This window comes from Artemia franciscana, chromosome 11 (assembly GCF_032884065.1).
Source record: "Artemia franciscana chromosome 11, ASM3288406v1, whole genome shotgun sequence".
Taxonomy (NCBI): Eukaryota; Metazoa; Arthropoda; class Branchiopoda; order Anostraca; family Artemiidae; genus Artemia; species Artemia franciscana.
In genome coordinates, this window is record NC_088873.1 from 47,805,737 (window position 1) to 47,823,979 (window position 18,243).

The 18,243-nt window shown below is 36.4% G+C and overlaps 1 protein-coding gene across 1 annotated transcript in view; it reads right to left on the reverse strand.

The window, feature by feature from the left end:
* The window catches only part of LOC136033311 (tyrosine-protein kinase Dnt-like), a 174,773-nt gene extending 159,018 nt beyond the window's left edge, over positions 1–15,755 (reverse strand). The window contains exon 1 of the mRNA XM_065714085.1: positions 15,616–15,755. Within this exon, the coding sequence (XP_065570157.1) occupies positions 15,616–15,715 (100 nt within the window). The 5' untranslated portion in view covers positions 15,716–15,755. The remainder of the gene's footprint in view (positions 1–15,615) is intronic.
* Positions 15,756–18,243: the final 2,488 nt, after the last annotated feature.

Consider the following 18,243-nt stretch of genomic DNA (forward strand, 5'->3'; position numbering starts at 1 on the left):
TTAAACTGAACTGAACAACTAATGGACATCTTTTAACTAATACTATTTCCAGACGCGTGGGATTTTGACAAAATCCCTCAAGGATTGTTGAAGAGATCCTATTTTCAAGTTGAGATTTTGTCAAGACATCTCATCAGGTTGTCAGGACACCTTAAAGGCTTCAGGAGTTCATTCCCTAAAAAACACCTCAAAAGAATTCTTTAGAAAGTTTTCAAGTTGAAAATGTCGACAAAATACAACTACTAGGCTACTAACACAGTAGCCTAGTCGCTTGAGGCTAACACAGCCACACACACTCCTCCTCCATCTAGATATGTTCAAAGCCTCCCTGTTTGCACCCTCCTAAGAAGTTCCGATTTCTCATAAATCATTCCTCATGAAATCCTCCCAGCCCATGCGGGGACGACCTGCTTTTCATTTGGCCTTAGACGGTTGCCCGACAAGGACAATTTTGGGCAATATGTCATCCTTCATATGCACGTTTGAACCTCCCCCCCTCGGAATTTTGTCTGACTCGTAAAAAAGTAACATATATACATAGAAACAAGCTTTGATGAGTTTTATAAAGTTTTATCATACCCCTCCCCGGACAAAAATCCTAGAAACACCTTTAGTTTCAGCGTAGTAATACTGACGAAGATGTGATACAGCCCTAAAATATAACAGTTTTGAAACAACCAAAATAAAAATCTTTAGAAATTGAGGTCGTGCCGTTATTTCTATTTGACCGGAACAGAGTCTGCAATGTTCATGTCTCAATACACTTCATGCAAATCTCATGAGGAAACATGGCGTTTCAATTGCCGTGTTTCAAAATTATAATATTCCAAAGTTATTGCAAAGGCGCTAAGGTGCTTTAAACGTTTCGCAGTGACACGACATGTTAAAATATTAAAATGAACATATACGCAAAACAGTATAAGCAATTGCGTTTGGTTGGTGTTAGTATCTAACTTAGAACCCCAACTGCAGCCAAAATTTGCCAGCAAGAATTTGTAATAAATATACATAATTTTATTATGCGTCCCTTCCCAAAATGTATTTTTGTGTATTTGACTGAAAATATAATCGAAAACATTCTCTAAAAATATTCTTGGCCTGGAACTTCAACAAAACGAGCATTGGCGAAATTCCAACTTTTAAATTGGAACTTTGTAGTCTTAAAACCTTCAACAGAAGTGTCCCCCTAATGATCCCCTATTTGACGAAAAAGAAGTGGAATTAAGGTGGGTAATAAAAAGATTACCATAAATTTAGGAACACCACCCTGCTATTATGACTTTAGAGTCCTTTCCTGTCAAAGCGTTATATTGCTCAGCCTCCATCTGGCAATTAAGTTAGTCGAAATCATCATAAATTAGACGCTGAAAAGTTATCTGACAAAATCCGAAGGCTATGTATTGAGTTGCAATAGCAGAAGTCTGAAACTGTCCAATAAAACAGAAAGGCAGCACATCTCGGTGTCTCGGAGAAATACGGGATGTAGTAGGATCACAATTAGTGTGCCCCACCGAGGGCCGTCGAATAGGAGACAAGGGTAAAATCCCCAAAGTCTCAGCCTCATAGAAATCCAACATGAGATTTTCCATTTTAAAGCAAAAATTGAAGTTAAATGTTTAATCGTTTTTTCCATATTTAGATTATAATCGAAACCTTATTCATCTTTTTATTTCCCTTCACGCATAATCAAACAGTTCGTGGTAACGAACTGTAGTGAGGAGCAACCCGGCTCAACAGTAACCGAAACTCTAAAAAATGGAATTTTGATACCAATAGTTACATCAAAAGAATCGCATTTTGATGCTGATTTTGAATATATAAGTTTGGTCAAGATCAGTTATGCCCATCAAAAGTTACGAGCCTGAGAAAATTTGCCTCATTTTAGAAAATAGGGGGAAACACCCCCTAGACGTCATACAATATTAACGAAAATCACACCATCAGATTCAGTGCATCAGAGAACCTTATTGTAGTGGTTTCAAACTCCTATCTACAAAAATGTGGACTTTCGCATTTTTTTGCCAGAAGACAGATCACGGATGCGTATTTATTTGTTTTTTTGTTTGTTTTTTTTCCCAGGGGTGATCGTATCGACTGAGTGGTCCTAGATTGTCAAAATAGGGCTCATTATAATGGAAATTAAAAGTTCTAGTGCCCTTTTTAAGTGACCAAAAAATTGGAGGGCACCTATGCCCCCTCCCATGCTCATTTTTTACCAAAAGTCACCGGATCAAAATTCTGAGATACTCCCCTGCAGTCCCTGTGGGAGGGGCTGCAAGTTACAAACTTTGATCTGTGTTTAAATAGAGTAATGGTTACTGGGGAGTGTACAGACGTTTTCAGGGGCATTTTTTTGATTTAGGGGGGAGATTTGGGGGGGGGGGTACGTGGGAGGATATTTCCATGGAAAAATTTCTCATGGGGGAAGAGAATTTCAATGAAGGGGGCGCAGGATTTTCTAGCATTATTTAAAAAAACAATTAAAAAATAAATATGAAAAGTTTTTCCTACTGAAAGTAAGGAGCATTATTTAAACTTAAAACGAACAAAAATTATTACGCATATGAGAGGTTTACCTCCTCGTTATGCCTCGCTCTTTACGCTAAAGTATTTTTAGTAATTTCAACTATTTATTCTACGGCCTTTGTGATTCAGAGGTCATTCTTAAGGAACTGGGACAGAATCTAAGCTTTAGTGTAAAGACCGAGGTATCGATGAGGGTTGAACCCCCTCATATACGCAATAAAAACATACGAATATAGAAGTTCGTTACGTAAGTTGATTTGAAAGTTACGTATATTTTTTACCAATGAAAATGTTTGTAAAAAATTAAAAGTTCTAGTTTCTTTTTTAAGTAATCAAAAACTTAGAGGGCAACTAGACCTCCTCCCTCACTCCTTTTTTCTCAAAATCTTCCGATTAATTGCAATTAATTAATATGCAAATTTCGTTTAATTATTTATTTGCGGAGAGCCAAGATCAAAACATGCGTTAATTAAAAACGTCCAGAAATTAAATTAAAAAAAACAAGTTTTTTAATTGAAAGTAAGGAGCAACATTAAAACTTAAAACGAACAGAAATTACTCCGTATATGAAAGGGGCTTTTCCTCCTAAACGCCCCACTCTTTACGCTAAAGTTTCTTACTGTTTTAAAAATATAGTTAAGAAAAAGAGCCCTAGCGTAAAGAGCGAGACGTTGAGGTTTATCATTTCAGTTTCAAACGAATCGACTCAAACGAAAACAACTAACACTAAACGAATTTTATTTGTCCTGTTCTCGTTTTTATTTTTTACTGAAATTTCAAAAAAAGATGCTAAATGATAAGAAAAGATTATATTAAAACATGACTACTACTACTACTACTACTAACAACCCACAGCTGCACCAAGCCGCCTGAGGCCAACACACCTACGCATACTTCTCGTCCATCCCAATCTATTCGAAGCCTCCCACTTTGCAACCTCCCAGGAAGTTCCCATTTCCTTTAAATCTTTCTTTATGAAGTCCTCCCACTCCAGAAGAGGACGACCTGCTTTCCGTTTAGCCCTAGATGATTGGCCGAAATGGACAATCTTCGGCAATCTGTTATCCTTCTTCCGCAGAACGCGGCCTAGCCATCTCAACCTTTCTTTCATTATGGCCCTAGAAAGCGGGATTGAACCCCATTTTTCGTACATTCTACTGTTTGAAATACAGTCAGTCAGCCGGGTACCCAGAATCATGCGTAGGCAATTTCTCTGAAAAAATATATAGTAAATCTTCATCCGCTTTTCGGAGCGCCCATGCTTCAGAGCCATATTTGACCACTGTCATCACTGTAGCTTCTAATATTCTAATCTTGGTTTGCAGACTTATCTTCCTATTCTTCGGAACTTTTTTCAACTGTGAAAAAACACCTTGAGCCTTGGCTATTCTACTTTTTAACATATTCACTACCAAGGTAAGTCAAGCTGCCCATCTGATCAATCATTTCGCTATCCAACGTCACCTTTTCGTCTTCGCTTATTCCCAGCCTCAGTGACTTAGTCTTCTTAACATTAATTTTCAAACCTATTCTAGCACCCTGAACTCACAAAACCTCTAGAAGTTCATTTATTTTGCTCACACTTCCATTTAGCATATTTAAAACATCAGTATAATCTATGTCCAGGAGAATTTTTCCTCCCCATTTGATTCAGTGGTCTTCCATTGCCTTTCCTGTGCTCCTTAAGAAAATGACCATCAAAATAATCCATATAAAGGGGCATAGAACAAAACTCCTCATTTAATACAAAACCAGCTGCTAACCTCATTTCCTACCTTAACCGCAGCAGTGTTATTCTCGAACACACCCCTAATCACTTGAATGTATTTGTCTGGTATACCATACAAGGATAAGACCTTCAACAGGGGCATATACTATTAAAACTGATACCCTGAACTTTTTAGTCATAAAATGATCAAATTTTGTTCTATTATTAATAACCTCCCAGTCTAAACAAGACTTAGCAGCTTCCTTATTCGTCATGAGCTCTACTCCCTGTCTATGTACCTCATCCTTCCTGTCTGAGTAAACGAATTCTATATCACCTAATTTCTTGACATCTACCCCTGGGATATGAGTTTCTGAAACTCCTATTAAGTCCAGTTCGAATCGTTTGAATTCATCAGTCAAAATGTCGAGTCATTTTTAACGTTCTAGCATTCCATGTTCCAGTTTTCATGTTCTTTGAATCATTGAAATTATATTTTCCTCATGATTCCGGATATCAGTTCAGGAAGGGGATCAACATATCTTCTCAAGTCTACACAGGATCGCTTAAGCCGGCTTAGAACTGGACAGCAAGAAGTCCCTGGGACCTCCAGTATGAATGGAGGTCTTGTGCAATCCTGGGCCCATCTTGGTCACAACATGTTTTTCAGCACTTGGCGATGCTCTTCTACCAGAGTCATAACTCTGCACAGGCAGTCACAAGGATATTACCTCCGACTCATTATATATGCATGTCTACAAATATTATTTCACTATGGGAATAACTAAAAATTATAAAGAAATATATAAAGAAAATATGTAAAATATAAAAACGAAAGATATTAAAATAATTATGTATCATTACATAATTATATATTTTTAAAGCAGCCTATATAAAGAAAATATTATGAAGGAAATTTCCAAAGAATAAGTTCTTTATTTTATTTTAAGAGCAAACCCTATTCAGGTTGTTATAAAATCTGATATTATTCTAGGCAACAGCATGAGTCGAATTTCGGTTCGGCAGTTGGGAATCCCGTTGCCCAAAGAAAAAAAATGGATATTGGTGTCGGGGAATGGAGGGTTTCCTCCTGTTTCGAGTAAAGGTCTAAACTACGGTTTCTCTGGCAGGCAGAATAATGCTTAATATAAATAAAATGAACCTTGCGAAGAAACACAGAGTTCAATTTTAACAGATATTTTGACAAAATGTTCGATCTTTTTACATGCTTAAAGTGGCCCATACGGAACGAATAAAAAATAAATTGAATTTAAATATGGATTGAAACCTAAATGGTTGTTCTTTTACTGATTTTGAAGTCTGTAATACAGGAGGTTTCTAAACCAGTACGATTTTGCAAGGGGGAGGGTGGGTGTTTATAATCTCCAGAACCAAGACAAAATATGACTGTGGTTACCAAAATACGACAAAGACAAAAATCAATGAAAATAAACTGTTTTCCACAGAATTATAAGGATACATGCAAGTACACAGGACGGGGACTTTCGAGCTTCCTCCCCTCCAAAAAAAAATCTTCTCAACCTTGTCAGAACGTCTTATTATAATTATAAAATAACATTTTTTTCTATTATAGTGCCACCCTTTAAAAAATTTCTGTGGATGTCCTTTAAGGAAAATAATCTCTATTTTTCTCTTTAGTCAAAACTTAACAAAATTAAGAAATTTTCCCTCGAAAGCAAAATAAAATGAGTAATCCAACCCCGAGACTCGAGCATAAATAGGGTCTTCGGACCTAAACAATCTCAAAATTTCAAAGCTTTTCTCCATAATTTACAGAACTGTTCATATATTCTAGGCTACCACTATTTTAAGAAATATTCTAATCTAATCCCATTCACTAAATTCTCGTGCAGATACCTATTAGCCTCCTTATCCCACTGAAATTTAAGTTATTTTCAAAACAAAACTTACATAATAAATTCTAAGAATGATGGAACGTGCACCTCTTATTAAAAACGCACATCGGTCAGAAATTTTCACCTTTTCTACACACCATAAACATTTCTACAGAGAGAAGCGCTAATAAAGTATTTATGCAGGTAAGGCTCCCAGTCATTCATGCTAAAAAAAATAGCTGATTTTTTGCGAAAACTTAGACCACCTCCCTTGTAAATTTCAATACAAGTCTATGCGCACAAAGAACAAATAATGCTAATTTCCCGTAACTTTTTCCTACTAGGAATATTCTTAGAGATTTTACCTCAAACCATGACAAGTAAAATGGAGTAAATGAAAAACTAATTTTTTATAGAAATATAATTTCCTAATAGTTTTGCTAATATTGAAGCCTGAAGATTAATAAATCGTTGGGTTGCATGTATTTCCAAATAGTTAGCCCACTTATGTCACTTTCTTCGAAGTCCATCCTCCCCCCAAAAAAATAAACATGATGCCTATGGTCACAATTCTATGATTTGTGCCTTAGCAATAATAATAATAACACTAATGATAAACGATAAATAAAAAATAATAGTAACAGTAATAGTAAGCCCAAAATAATGTCACTTTAATAGCCAATTTTAGGTAGACCTTCTTATTGAGTCCAAACATAGAGTAGTATTTCTACGGCATAACACGCACCTGAAAGTTCAAATCTCAACGAATAGCAAGTTCAAATTCCAAAAGTAGAGAAACTGCAGATATTTAGACCCGTGAAAAGAAATGGTGCCCGTTTGACAAGACAACCATTTGGGTGTGATTAATAGCTCACCCTTTGTTATCTACCCATTTGACAGGCTGTCTACCCCCTGTTTCTCTGCCAGATTTACGATGCCCTTTAAAGGAGCTTCGTTCGTGTGTTTGGGTATTTATTGCCTCCTGGGTTCTCCTGTGTGTGAATTGCTTAAAATGTGATGATTCTTTCCATTGTCATTGCATCCAACCAACTTTTCTAGGAATTATAGAAAGAGCAATTCATGCAGGTTACAATTAGAGATTTTTGACAATGGGGTTGCATCATTTAAAGACTCTCCTGGGGATTGCTCATACATTTTAGTAGGCTAAGCGTTTGAATACTAAAGCCTATTGACAGACATGGCCCTACCAATCTGCGTCCTTTGGGAAAAGGGACCTATTTGTTTTCAGTCAAATTAACTACACTCGCTTCGCATGACTTTTTTAGCAAGCTAATGAGTTGTCTAAGAAGAGGGACACTATCCTTTTGATCGCTCACTCGACTCTACACCAATATTTAATTGAATTCAATTCCTTTCTGACCCGTCAACAAAACAAAAGAGGGTTGTAGCCATAGTTACAGAGTAAGACAAAAAAAAAATAAAAAGAGAAAACAAACAATCAACGAAAAGCGAGATTACAATCAACAAACACAAACATAACTACATACTATATGAAGAGGGAAGACCACTGGTGGTTGAGTTTTCTAGCAGAGGATTTGAAATCTCCCACTCTTTTATCAATTTTTATCAAAAATCAGTTTGCAGACTGAATCAACTTAAATTTTTGTACCAGAGAAGAATTACTGGTCCAAGGAGGCAGATGCAGCAGATACTTGGCGAATTTAAAATACATTTGGTTAATATTTTTTCTTATTTGAAGCAGAAAAAATTTCCAATGAGGAACATAGCAAGAAGATGGGGCACACTTAGACTGTTGTAAAGTTTGGAAAGATGAAATCGACTAAGATCTGTGATATTAGATGCAAGCAAAGCATATGCAATTCGAATTTTTTTAGCGAGGTTTTGAAATACAAGCTAAATTGTTTCTTTGATACTTCTTCCAATGGGCATACCAAGATAAATCAGGCTATCAGAAAGCGGAATAGATGTTTCACAAAGTTCAAGTTGCATGTCAGAGTTACCCTTAAGATTGAAAACAATTGCTACAGTTTTATCAACATTAAAATTCAAACCGATTTGCCGATATTGATGCTGGACTTTAGAAAAAGTTCTCTTAGTTCCCAAAAAGGTGCTACTTAGATTCAAAATATCATCAGCGTAGGTAAATAAAGAGACATCGATTCCACCATAAATACACGTGCAATCGACAGACCATTGAGCAGTAGAAACTGAGTTATTAAAAAGAGTTATTAATATGTTCACCTTAAAAATATTTAAAGGACTGGCTGTCTTGAAAAAAAAGCGGTACTTCCGTATTATACGGTATGCACTCGAGAAGTGAATTTTGATGAATGCTAATGAAATAAAAAAAATATGATCAAAATACAATACTTTGGTGACAAATTATGAAAACTACAGCAAAGAATTATGGTAGGGAACCTACAGAACGCATTATATTAAATACCTAACCAAACCAAAGATACCAACTAAATATTTAATTAAAATATAGCTATTGTCTAGTTTTCCACCGAGCCAAAGCTAATTGTCTTGTATAAAGACCATGAAAACCAGTTATTGTCTCATCTTCGCGAACCAGATTCTCGAGTGTGTACCATATAATAGGTAAGTACCAAAAAAGTTTCCGAAGGCACCCTTAGTCAGGTCCGAAGTCCACAGTTCATTCCGTAAAACTGAATCTTACAGTCAATACTGGTTACGATCTTGTCATTGAATTGGTCAGGATGGGAGGAAGGGAAGGATTTCACTGAGCTCCATGTCATTCCTATGGACATAACTAGCTATGGGACTGTTAGTTGCAGCTACGCCACGTCTTCAGTCGTCACAAGCCTTCAAACGACGAAAAAACAGTCAGCACGAAAGAGATACTGAAGACGGAGAGATACCAATTCTTTACTACAGAATTTCAAGTGGCAAGCCTTCCATCCTATTTCAGGAACTATTGAGACTTCGTGCAATTTGAATCTTTTGAGGAAGATGTCAAGACTATTTCGCGTCCCCATTCCAAGTTGGCATGGAAAACTACAGACTAATTTTTCCTTCAGTGAACCATCGTTTTACCCTGGAAAGGTTTCGGTGATCTTTCTGCCGATGATTGATCTTAGGCCGAATTATCCTACTTGTATTTATGCTACTCTTTGTTTCGCGAATGCCCAGTGTGAGAAATACGGCACTGGAACGGTTCTGACATTTGATCAACCACTTTACTAGAAAGCATTGAATATCATAGAGGCTGAACCAAAAAGAAGTCCTTTGAAACGCATTGTTTTACTCTTGGGACAGATTCACACTAGAATAAGCTTCTTAGCTGCCACTGGACATCTTATACAAGCTTCTGGTTTGCGGGAAATCTTGGAGCTGATATATACACCGAATGCCGTTCAGCAGATTCTCTTCTCTCCGGAAAAGCGTATTCTCAGGCTATCAGAGCTCACGTCATTGGTAATTTTGAAAATTTCCAGGATATCGCTGGACTATTCCTAGATTCAGCTTCTACAAAAGACGGCATTAGGAAAGCTAGAGAGAAGGCCATGCTTATTTTATTCGAAGCTGCAGAAAATCTGCAGTCTTGCCTATTACTAAAAAAAAATTACTCAAAAAAGTTGGCAGTTCTGGGAAGTATGCAGAGCCAAAAACGCTTTTACCAGCAAGCGATGTTTGCAAGTATCCTTCGCTTCGAGCATACTAGCAACTACAAACGTGGAAAATGTTGGATCCTTTGGAGTATGGCTGGATTGTGCGGAAAGGAGAATTGCGACCTGTGCATTCAGATAGATCACCGGCACCGCCTTCCCTTCTCTCAGTGTTTCAATGTAATTGCGAGAGCGAGTGTTCGACGCTGTGACGTTCTTGTAAAAAACATGGCTTAAAATGTATCTGGGCTTATGGCAATTGCAAAGGAACAAGCTGTTCTAACTGCGAAACGGTTGGTACCGTAAACCTTGAAGGTAGCGAAGAAGAAGACTAAATTTTTGAATAGCTTTGCCACTATCCAATGAATCTCTGTGTAAGGGTGATTTTTATCTGTCAGGTTGATCTCTGTGTTGCATTATATCTGAGTATATTGATCTCTTTTTGGAACTAGTGTTTTGTCTCAGCTAAGGGAAGCTCTTTGACAGAATGCTTTTTGATGTTGCCATATATGCGTTTCAACTTTCCCTCCTCCTGCTCATTCTAACTCATATTCACAAAACCTAGGTTCCAGGCATACTGGACTTTACGGACTGCATACTGGACTCATGGTTGTTACCAAGGTGCGAGGCTGCAAATATTTTGTCATAGGCCAAGTTTAACATACACCTGCAGGCGGAACCTCTTCCTCAACCTCAATCTCTCTCAAAGCTTTAAGCCGTAAATAATTCTTTTGACTTTGAACATTTAGTTTCATCTTCCTCAGCAAAAAAAAGGGCGTAGAAAAAACATATCTAATCACATTTGCTGTTAGCAATATTTTTTTAATCAACCTCAAAAAACTCATATTTGTAAAAGAGCTAGAGCAGTAAACTTTCAGATTCGGAATCAGCACATGTTTTTGGGTTGGATAGTAAAAAAATCATTTGTATAGCAATTTGTTTGAGGTTGGCCCATTTTTTCAACAATTTTCCTAGACTATTATGTTAGCACTGAACTCCAATATTAAATGTTACTCTCATGACTCATAAAATAAATAATAACAAACCACAAAATTATATAAAAACCATAACTAATATAAACCCAATAATAACAAATCCTAAAATAATAAGTACCAGGAGTCCGAGCTTCGCTGGGGCTTAGCACAGTTAATACAGAAAGTGTTTAAGTCCTAAACTAATTCCTAGCCACCAACCCATCCATATTTTATTCATAAATACCTTCTATTATATATTCTTCTTATGGGTAATATTAATAGTTTAATTTATCAATACACCTAATGATTTTGTTTTTTAACTGGGATAGGGGATGAGCGTGCAAAGCTGTATTAGCCTCAGGCAACTTGGCGATGCTGTTAGGGCTGCCATCTGTAGCACGAAAATGATATTTTATCCCTATTTCATTATGTGTAGCAGCGTAGCACATGCTACACGAATGACCAAATTGTGGCATTTTTGTGCTAGTGTTTTTTTTGTCTTCAATGAAATAATGGGGATTTTGAAAAAAAAGGCAGATGAATTAACAAAAAGTGCTGAAGACCTTTTTGCTGCATTTGTTTCGAAAGACCGGCGCAAAATTTAATATAACCAGGACCGCCTTTTTGCCGTGTTTGTCTAGAAGAATTGGCGCTAAGTTTGACGTAATCAGACATAAAAAGATTAAAAAGGTGAGTTAAAACTAATCCAAGTACACTTGGACGAACCATGGGCGCACCGCGACGCAAGCCATGACGAATTTTTTTACTGTACCACCGAAAATCGCTGTGATGAACACACATTTGAGAAATTTAGCACGTTAGGAACTGGCCGTGTTGGCAACCCTGGCTGCTGTGAGTTGTTAGTAGTAGTAGTTGTAATGACACTGTTCTTTGAAGGAAGACACCTTAAAAGACAGAATTTCGAGGAGTGAGAAATGTACAAAAAGAGCAAACATTTTCCTTCATTAAATCCAAATAAAATGTAGCCTACTTCAGATGAAACTAAAGCTTAGTATTAAAACTTACAACGGATATAAAAAGTCTCACAATAATAACCAAGACGACTAGAAAGAACTAATGAAAATAAACTTTATATTTAATAGGCTTAATAATGATATTAATTCCTGGAAACTCGGCAGTTCCAGATTGATTTCGCTGAAATTTCTATTTTTATTTTTCAAAATTAAAAATATAAAAGAAAATATTTGTAATCCATTTTGTTTTCAATAAAACGCAAATGACCCAACAAGTTCTAGACTTTTGCGGTTAGGGAAGGGGGAAAAGAGAACCATCCAAACTTCTGTTGGAAGAAATTTTGGTTTATTTTAAGTTTGACTTGAATATTCGATTTAATTTTTACTCGTTTTAAGATTTATTTATCTACCTGTCTTTGCTTGTTATCACTATGTTTGCTATGATCGTTAATTTTGATTTCTGTTCCTTTTGGGTTCCATTTATTTTGTAATTGTCATTTCCAACCGTTTAGAGTTTGAATTATTATAGCAGCTTATTCATACTGGTCGTAAGCTATATACTTTTCTTTGAAAAAAAAAATCAGAAAGTTTGTTTAATAATCTCCCTTCGTTTGATTCTCAAAATCTTGTTATCGGTTAATATAATGAATATCTCCCCAGTTTTTCAGGTCTTTGGCGTAAAAATGACGCCCCCCGACATTTTCTAAAAGTTTTACCTTAATACCCTGAGCCTTTCTGGAGAATTTTGGAAATTTTTCAGACGTCATTACGGGGATTGCAGCTAAAAAAAAAATCATGGGAGGAGGGCTGGTTTTTCTCAAGCTTTTAACATACCCCTTAACATGGCCTGAAAGTTTAAACCTGATACCATCAGTCGTTCTCGAGCTATCGCAGATGCGCCTTTTTGATAAACTATATGCACATAGTATGTTTCGAGTTAGTTGAACATTCCCCAAAATTTTCCCTTAATTCTTTAGCCTTATCAAACACACCTATAATCAAACATTTCCCCCTTTCCTAACGATAAATCCTGCATTTAAGAAAGGGTAATTTGCATAACTTTCAATAGTTGCCCGGGGGACTGTGTGGGATGTTGCATCTCTGGAGGCATAGCTACTAAACTTTTTGACTATTTTGAGCAAAATGATTATCCCAAAATTTGGTCGGATCCGTTTGGGGGAAAAAGAACGTGGAGGGAGGACTGGTTACCCTCCGATCACTTTTGATTCTTAAAAAGGGCACGAACACCTCATTTCAGTCAAGTGACCCCCCTTCGAAGTTTATACGCCTACCTCTTCCATATGAAGTGCCAACGGCAAAAAAAAACAAAAATCATTGTAGCTTTATGGTTCCTTACTATAGGCAACGCTATAGCGTTGCCTCAACTATTTCAGAGCACAACCACTTTAATCGGCATGTAATTGCTTACATTTATTTGCTGATTGTCTTTTAAGAGCATTTGAACTGAAAATTGTATTGTTCTAAGTATATCAAACATAAAAATAAGCCCTTTGCCGCAGATGGAGATTCTTTCTTAACACATGAGAAAAGAAAAAACAATCAGCCTTTAGCATAAAAAGTGGAGAAATTTGTATTCGTTTCAATTTGAATGTCAACCTTAGTTTCATTTGAAAACAAATTATTTCAAATTTAGGTTGGCGTTATCATATGACCTTTAGTTTATACAATAATATAATTTGGGCTATCTGTTTGTATACAGGAGGGGGGGGTGAAGTGTTTGGACAACATCTTAACCCTGCCTAACCTAACCCCCGCCCCCTAATGTGCAAATATATTGCCCAAATTCTACAAGTCCAATGCACTCTGTCGCCTGTCACTTGTCTTTGTGGCTATGAAACCAGTTTTCTGAGATCTAACGTACGCGTAATCCTTGAGGGTGTTAGTTTAATTAACAAGTACTCAAGTTTGTTCATAGTCATTTGAATACTAGCCTATTCAAAGTTATCCATTGTTTACATATAGTATTTGTTGTTGGGAAGTACACAGACGTTATTCAGGGAAGGGGAGATTTTTCTGGGGATGAATTTTCTACCGGGAGAACTTCCCACTGGGATGGAAGATTTCGGGGTAGCTTTAAATGGGAAATTTTGCAAGGGGGGAGTTTTCCAGAATTCATGTACGAAATTCGTTTTATTTGTCTTGTTTTTTTCGTTGGCGACCCTATTGTCCTGTTTTACAGATGCTCTCGGACAATTGTTCGGGGGAAGTTTTCTCGGGGTAGTTGGAATTATCTGGAGGATTTTGACGCACGGGGGGGGGGATTTCCCTCGGGAGAAATTCTCTATGGAAAAATTATCACCAAATAGAAATTCTCCATGGGGAAATTTTCCTAAGAAAAACTTTCCATTAGAGGAGGGCGATTTCCGTGAGCAATTTTACAAACAGAAGGGGGGGGGGGTTCAACTATGACTAGAATCGGCCAGAAATTAAATAAAAAACGTCTTTTTCAAATGAAAGCAGTACGCTAAGAAGTATTTTTTAGGCGAAATCGTCCGCAAGAAATATTCTGGGGGAAATTCACAACAGGGATGGAATTGTCCGGGGTTAATTTTCTCAGGGGAGGGATTTTACATTGTAGGAACTTTTGGTCCATGTTGGTATTACCTGAACAATTGTTTTGGGTTTTGAAACTATTGTTAATAGATGCATTGTGTCTTTTCTCTCTTGTAAAACTACCGCAAACTCACCGTTATGGAGTTATTCCGGGCCAAATATTCTTGTATTTATACATATAGAATTTCAATCATTTCCGTTCTCGTTTATTGGATATTTGAAATCGCGAATCTGTAATAGTTTCGGAACAAATTTGAGCTATATATTTGCACATTAATGGGGTGGGGGTAAAGCATAGAATATATTAAATACGTAAACTAACCATCGCTGTATTTAATATATGCTATGCTTTACCCCCCCCCCAATATGCAAATATATAATAGCTAATGTTCAAAAAGTCAAAATGCATCTATTAACTATAGTTTCACGACCCAAAACAATTGTTCAGGTAATAACAATATTGACCGAACTTTCTATGCAGGAATATTTCGTGGGGGATTTTCAACGGAGGGAGATAATTTGAAAACAATTAGAAATCACATAAAAAAAAATATGTTGAAAGTAAGGATGAACATTTAAACTTAAGACGAACCAAAATTAATCCGTAAATTAGGTGGCTTCCCCACCTCAGTACCCCGCTCTTTACGTTAAAGTTCGACCTTTTATCTGAATTCTTTAGAAACGATTCCTGAAACGCAAACTGAAACACAGCCAGACCCGATCTCTTCTACTAAGGAATTTGTTTAATTAGAATCAGAATACTTTTTAATTGTTGGTGTTGACTCTTTCAGAATCTTTGTCTTTTCTATTGATATTGAATGAGGATCTTTTTTATTGTTGATGTCGACTATCAGAGCATTGAAAAAAATCCATAGCTTTTGGCAAAAATCTAAAGCTGAAAATTCAAAATTTCAATAGGTACCTAACCTGTCATGTTGGCAAATTTCAGGGCCCTCTAGAGGGAGAAGAGTGGAGGCGTGTACTTTAAAATAATTTCCCAGGATATACTTTAGCCTGTAGACCCATCCCTGAAAGTTTCATTTTCCTAACGTAAATCCTTTCCGAGATAGCAAGAAGTCAATTAACTAGAATTTTAGCTTATTTTATTCGTAAAGAGCATAAAAAAAGGTATGAGTGGCATGTTCACTTTATTGGTAAGTCAACAATATGGACAGTCATATGTTTACCAAATTCAATAGCGAAACAATTCAATATATTGGTGGTAAAATAGATATTTTACAATTTTAACTGTTGAAAAGGTGATTAGCTGGGTATTTTACTCGTCCCTTTGAAGTTGTGCCCTACTCACCCCTTTCAATAGCCTATATAATTCTGATTGGTTACTAGGCATCCTTCCCTTACATAATAACTCAATTAACGTAAAAGACTCACCCCACAATTTTTTAACCTCAGATGAAGGCAAATATAAATTAAAGCTTCCATAGCAAACACAAGCAAAACTTCCAATGAGTAGTAACGATTTCAACCGCATTACTAACGCAATCAGTACACTCTTTAGCGAAGCTGAAATAACAACTGATTTACAAAGAGAAGCAGCAATTTCGTTCGGGAGTGAATAGGCGGAGCCAAAGGAACGGCTGCGGAAAAATGATCCCCATTGCTCGAGATTTTATAGCAACTTTTTTTTCCCCAACGAAATGGTAATCCACTTTAGATATGGCGAGGGTATGATATACCCCGTACCTAATATCCTTCAAATATTTCTCTGACGCTCAATCCAAATGAAATATACCAAAGTAAGATAAAAATATAATACTTAAGAAATAAAGGTAAAATTCTAGTTAATTGATCTCTTGCTCTCTTGGAAAGGGTTTAGGCTAGGAAAATGAAACTTTCAGGGATGGGTCTACAGACTAAAGTATGTCCCGGGAAGGTATGTTAAAGTGCCCACCTCCACTTCTTCTCCCTCTAGAGCGCCCTGAAACTTGCCTACATGACAGGTCTATTACCTATTGAAATTTTGACAAAACAATATTTACCTTAATTTTCGGTTGCTAGTTGCTTTTTATCTGCCTTTAGTTCTGAAAATGCAATTCCTGTTATTTGACCAGAATTTTGAACCATATCAATATTTATTTTTTCAAATTTAGAAAATGTACTTGCATATCTTTAAAACCTTATAAAATGGAATTGAGCAAAGTTATGAAGCTGAAAACCATTTTACTGTACTTCAATTAAGCAGAACATCTATTTGCAACACACATAACACACATATTTTTAAAGGTCATCAAAGGTTAGGGCCCTCTAGAGGGAGAAGGAGTGGAGGTAGTTGCTTCAAAATACCTTCCCGGGACATACTTTAGTCTGTAGATTCATCTCTGAAAATTTCATTTTCCTAACCTAAACCCTTTCTGATATAGCAAGAAGTCAATTAACTAGAATTTTACCGAAATAAACTTTAACTGTAAATTTGTATATTAGGGGGTTGGGAGTAAAAAATAGCGGCTCTGCATGCCTAATGTCTTAGTTAAAATTATTTTGAATATTATGTAATAATTGTTTTCTAACTTCACACTGTCCAAATACTTTACCCCATCTCCCACCTTTGGTGCAAACATCTAGCCCAAATTATATATTTTCATCTATTTTGTCACTTCTTTTTGTTTAGTCTCACGCAAAACTGAAAGAAACTGACGAAAAAATGGTTCTATTAAACTATAATGCGTCAATAAATGAACAACTTGAGAGGTGGGGTGTATATCATACAAGTACCATGGTGAGTGCAAGACTAATAGATTTCATGTGATCTAGTACATTAGGCAATTAATAATGAAACACTAACTTTAATAACAGTAAAAAAAAATCTTGCAAGGCTAATAAATTTTTTAAAATAAGGGCAATGTCCTTTTTAAGTAACCAAACAGATTGGAGCGCTACCACAACCCCTTTTTCCTTATTTTCGTTCGATCAAAATTTTGACATAGCCATTTTGTTCAGCATAATGGAAAGTTCTATTAACTATTTCCTTTGACGATAACGTGACCAACAGCCTTTGAGTGAAATTTCTGTAAACTATGAAATTTGCCCATTGTTTACGAATAGCATTTTTTTATTGGGAACTATACATGCATCTTTTTTAAGGGAGGGGGAATTTTCTGCTTGGTTAGATTTACTAGGATAAAAATTTTGCATGGGGAGGGCAGTTTTCGGGGGGAGATCTCCAGGGGAAATTTTACACTGGGGGAAGTTTCTAGAATTCCTTTACGAAATTCTTTTTATTTGTCTTTGCCACTAAATTTATCATGTGGAGATGCACTGGGGGAAATTTTCAGCAGGGTTGGGGTTTTATGGACACGTTTTCATGGTGGGGGATTTTCAGCGCGAGGAAATCTTCACGGAGAAATTTTCCATGGGAGTTACTTTTCACTGGGGGTGGGGAAAATTTCCAGGACAAAATTTAAGAGGAGGGGGAATCTGACGGGATTTGAAAAAGGATCAGAAATTGAAGTTTTTTTTCGAATGAAACTATACCAAGGAGAATCTTTCAGGCAGAACGGACCGCAAGAAACTTCTCATCGGGATTTTCAGCGAAGACAGAACTGTCCATGGGAGGATATTTTACATGAGGAGAAATGCTTTAATTTGAGGATATCTATGTAGGGAGGAGGGAACCTTCCATAGAGAGAAGCTGGAATTTTCGACAATATTTGAAAAACGATGAGAAATTAAATGAAAAAACAAGCTTTTTCAACTGAAAATACGAAGCAACATTTAAAGTTGAAACGATCAGATATGATCCCATTTATGAGGGGGATTACCCCTCCTCAATCTCGATCTTAAATCTAAAGTTTGAATTTTTGTCCCAATTTTTTAAGAACGACTCCTGAATGACAATGCCCGTTTAATTAGAATAAGAAGCTTTTTTAAAGTTTTAAATTAATATAGCGTGAAGAGCGAGGTATTGAAGAAGAGACAACCACCCCCCCATAAACTAATTAATTTCAGTTCGTTTGAAGTTTCAATATTGCTTCTTACTTTAAGTTGAAAAAACTTGATTTT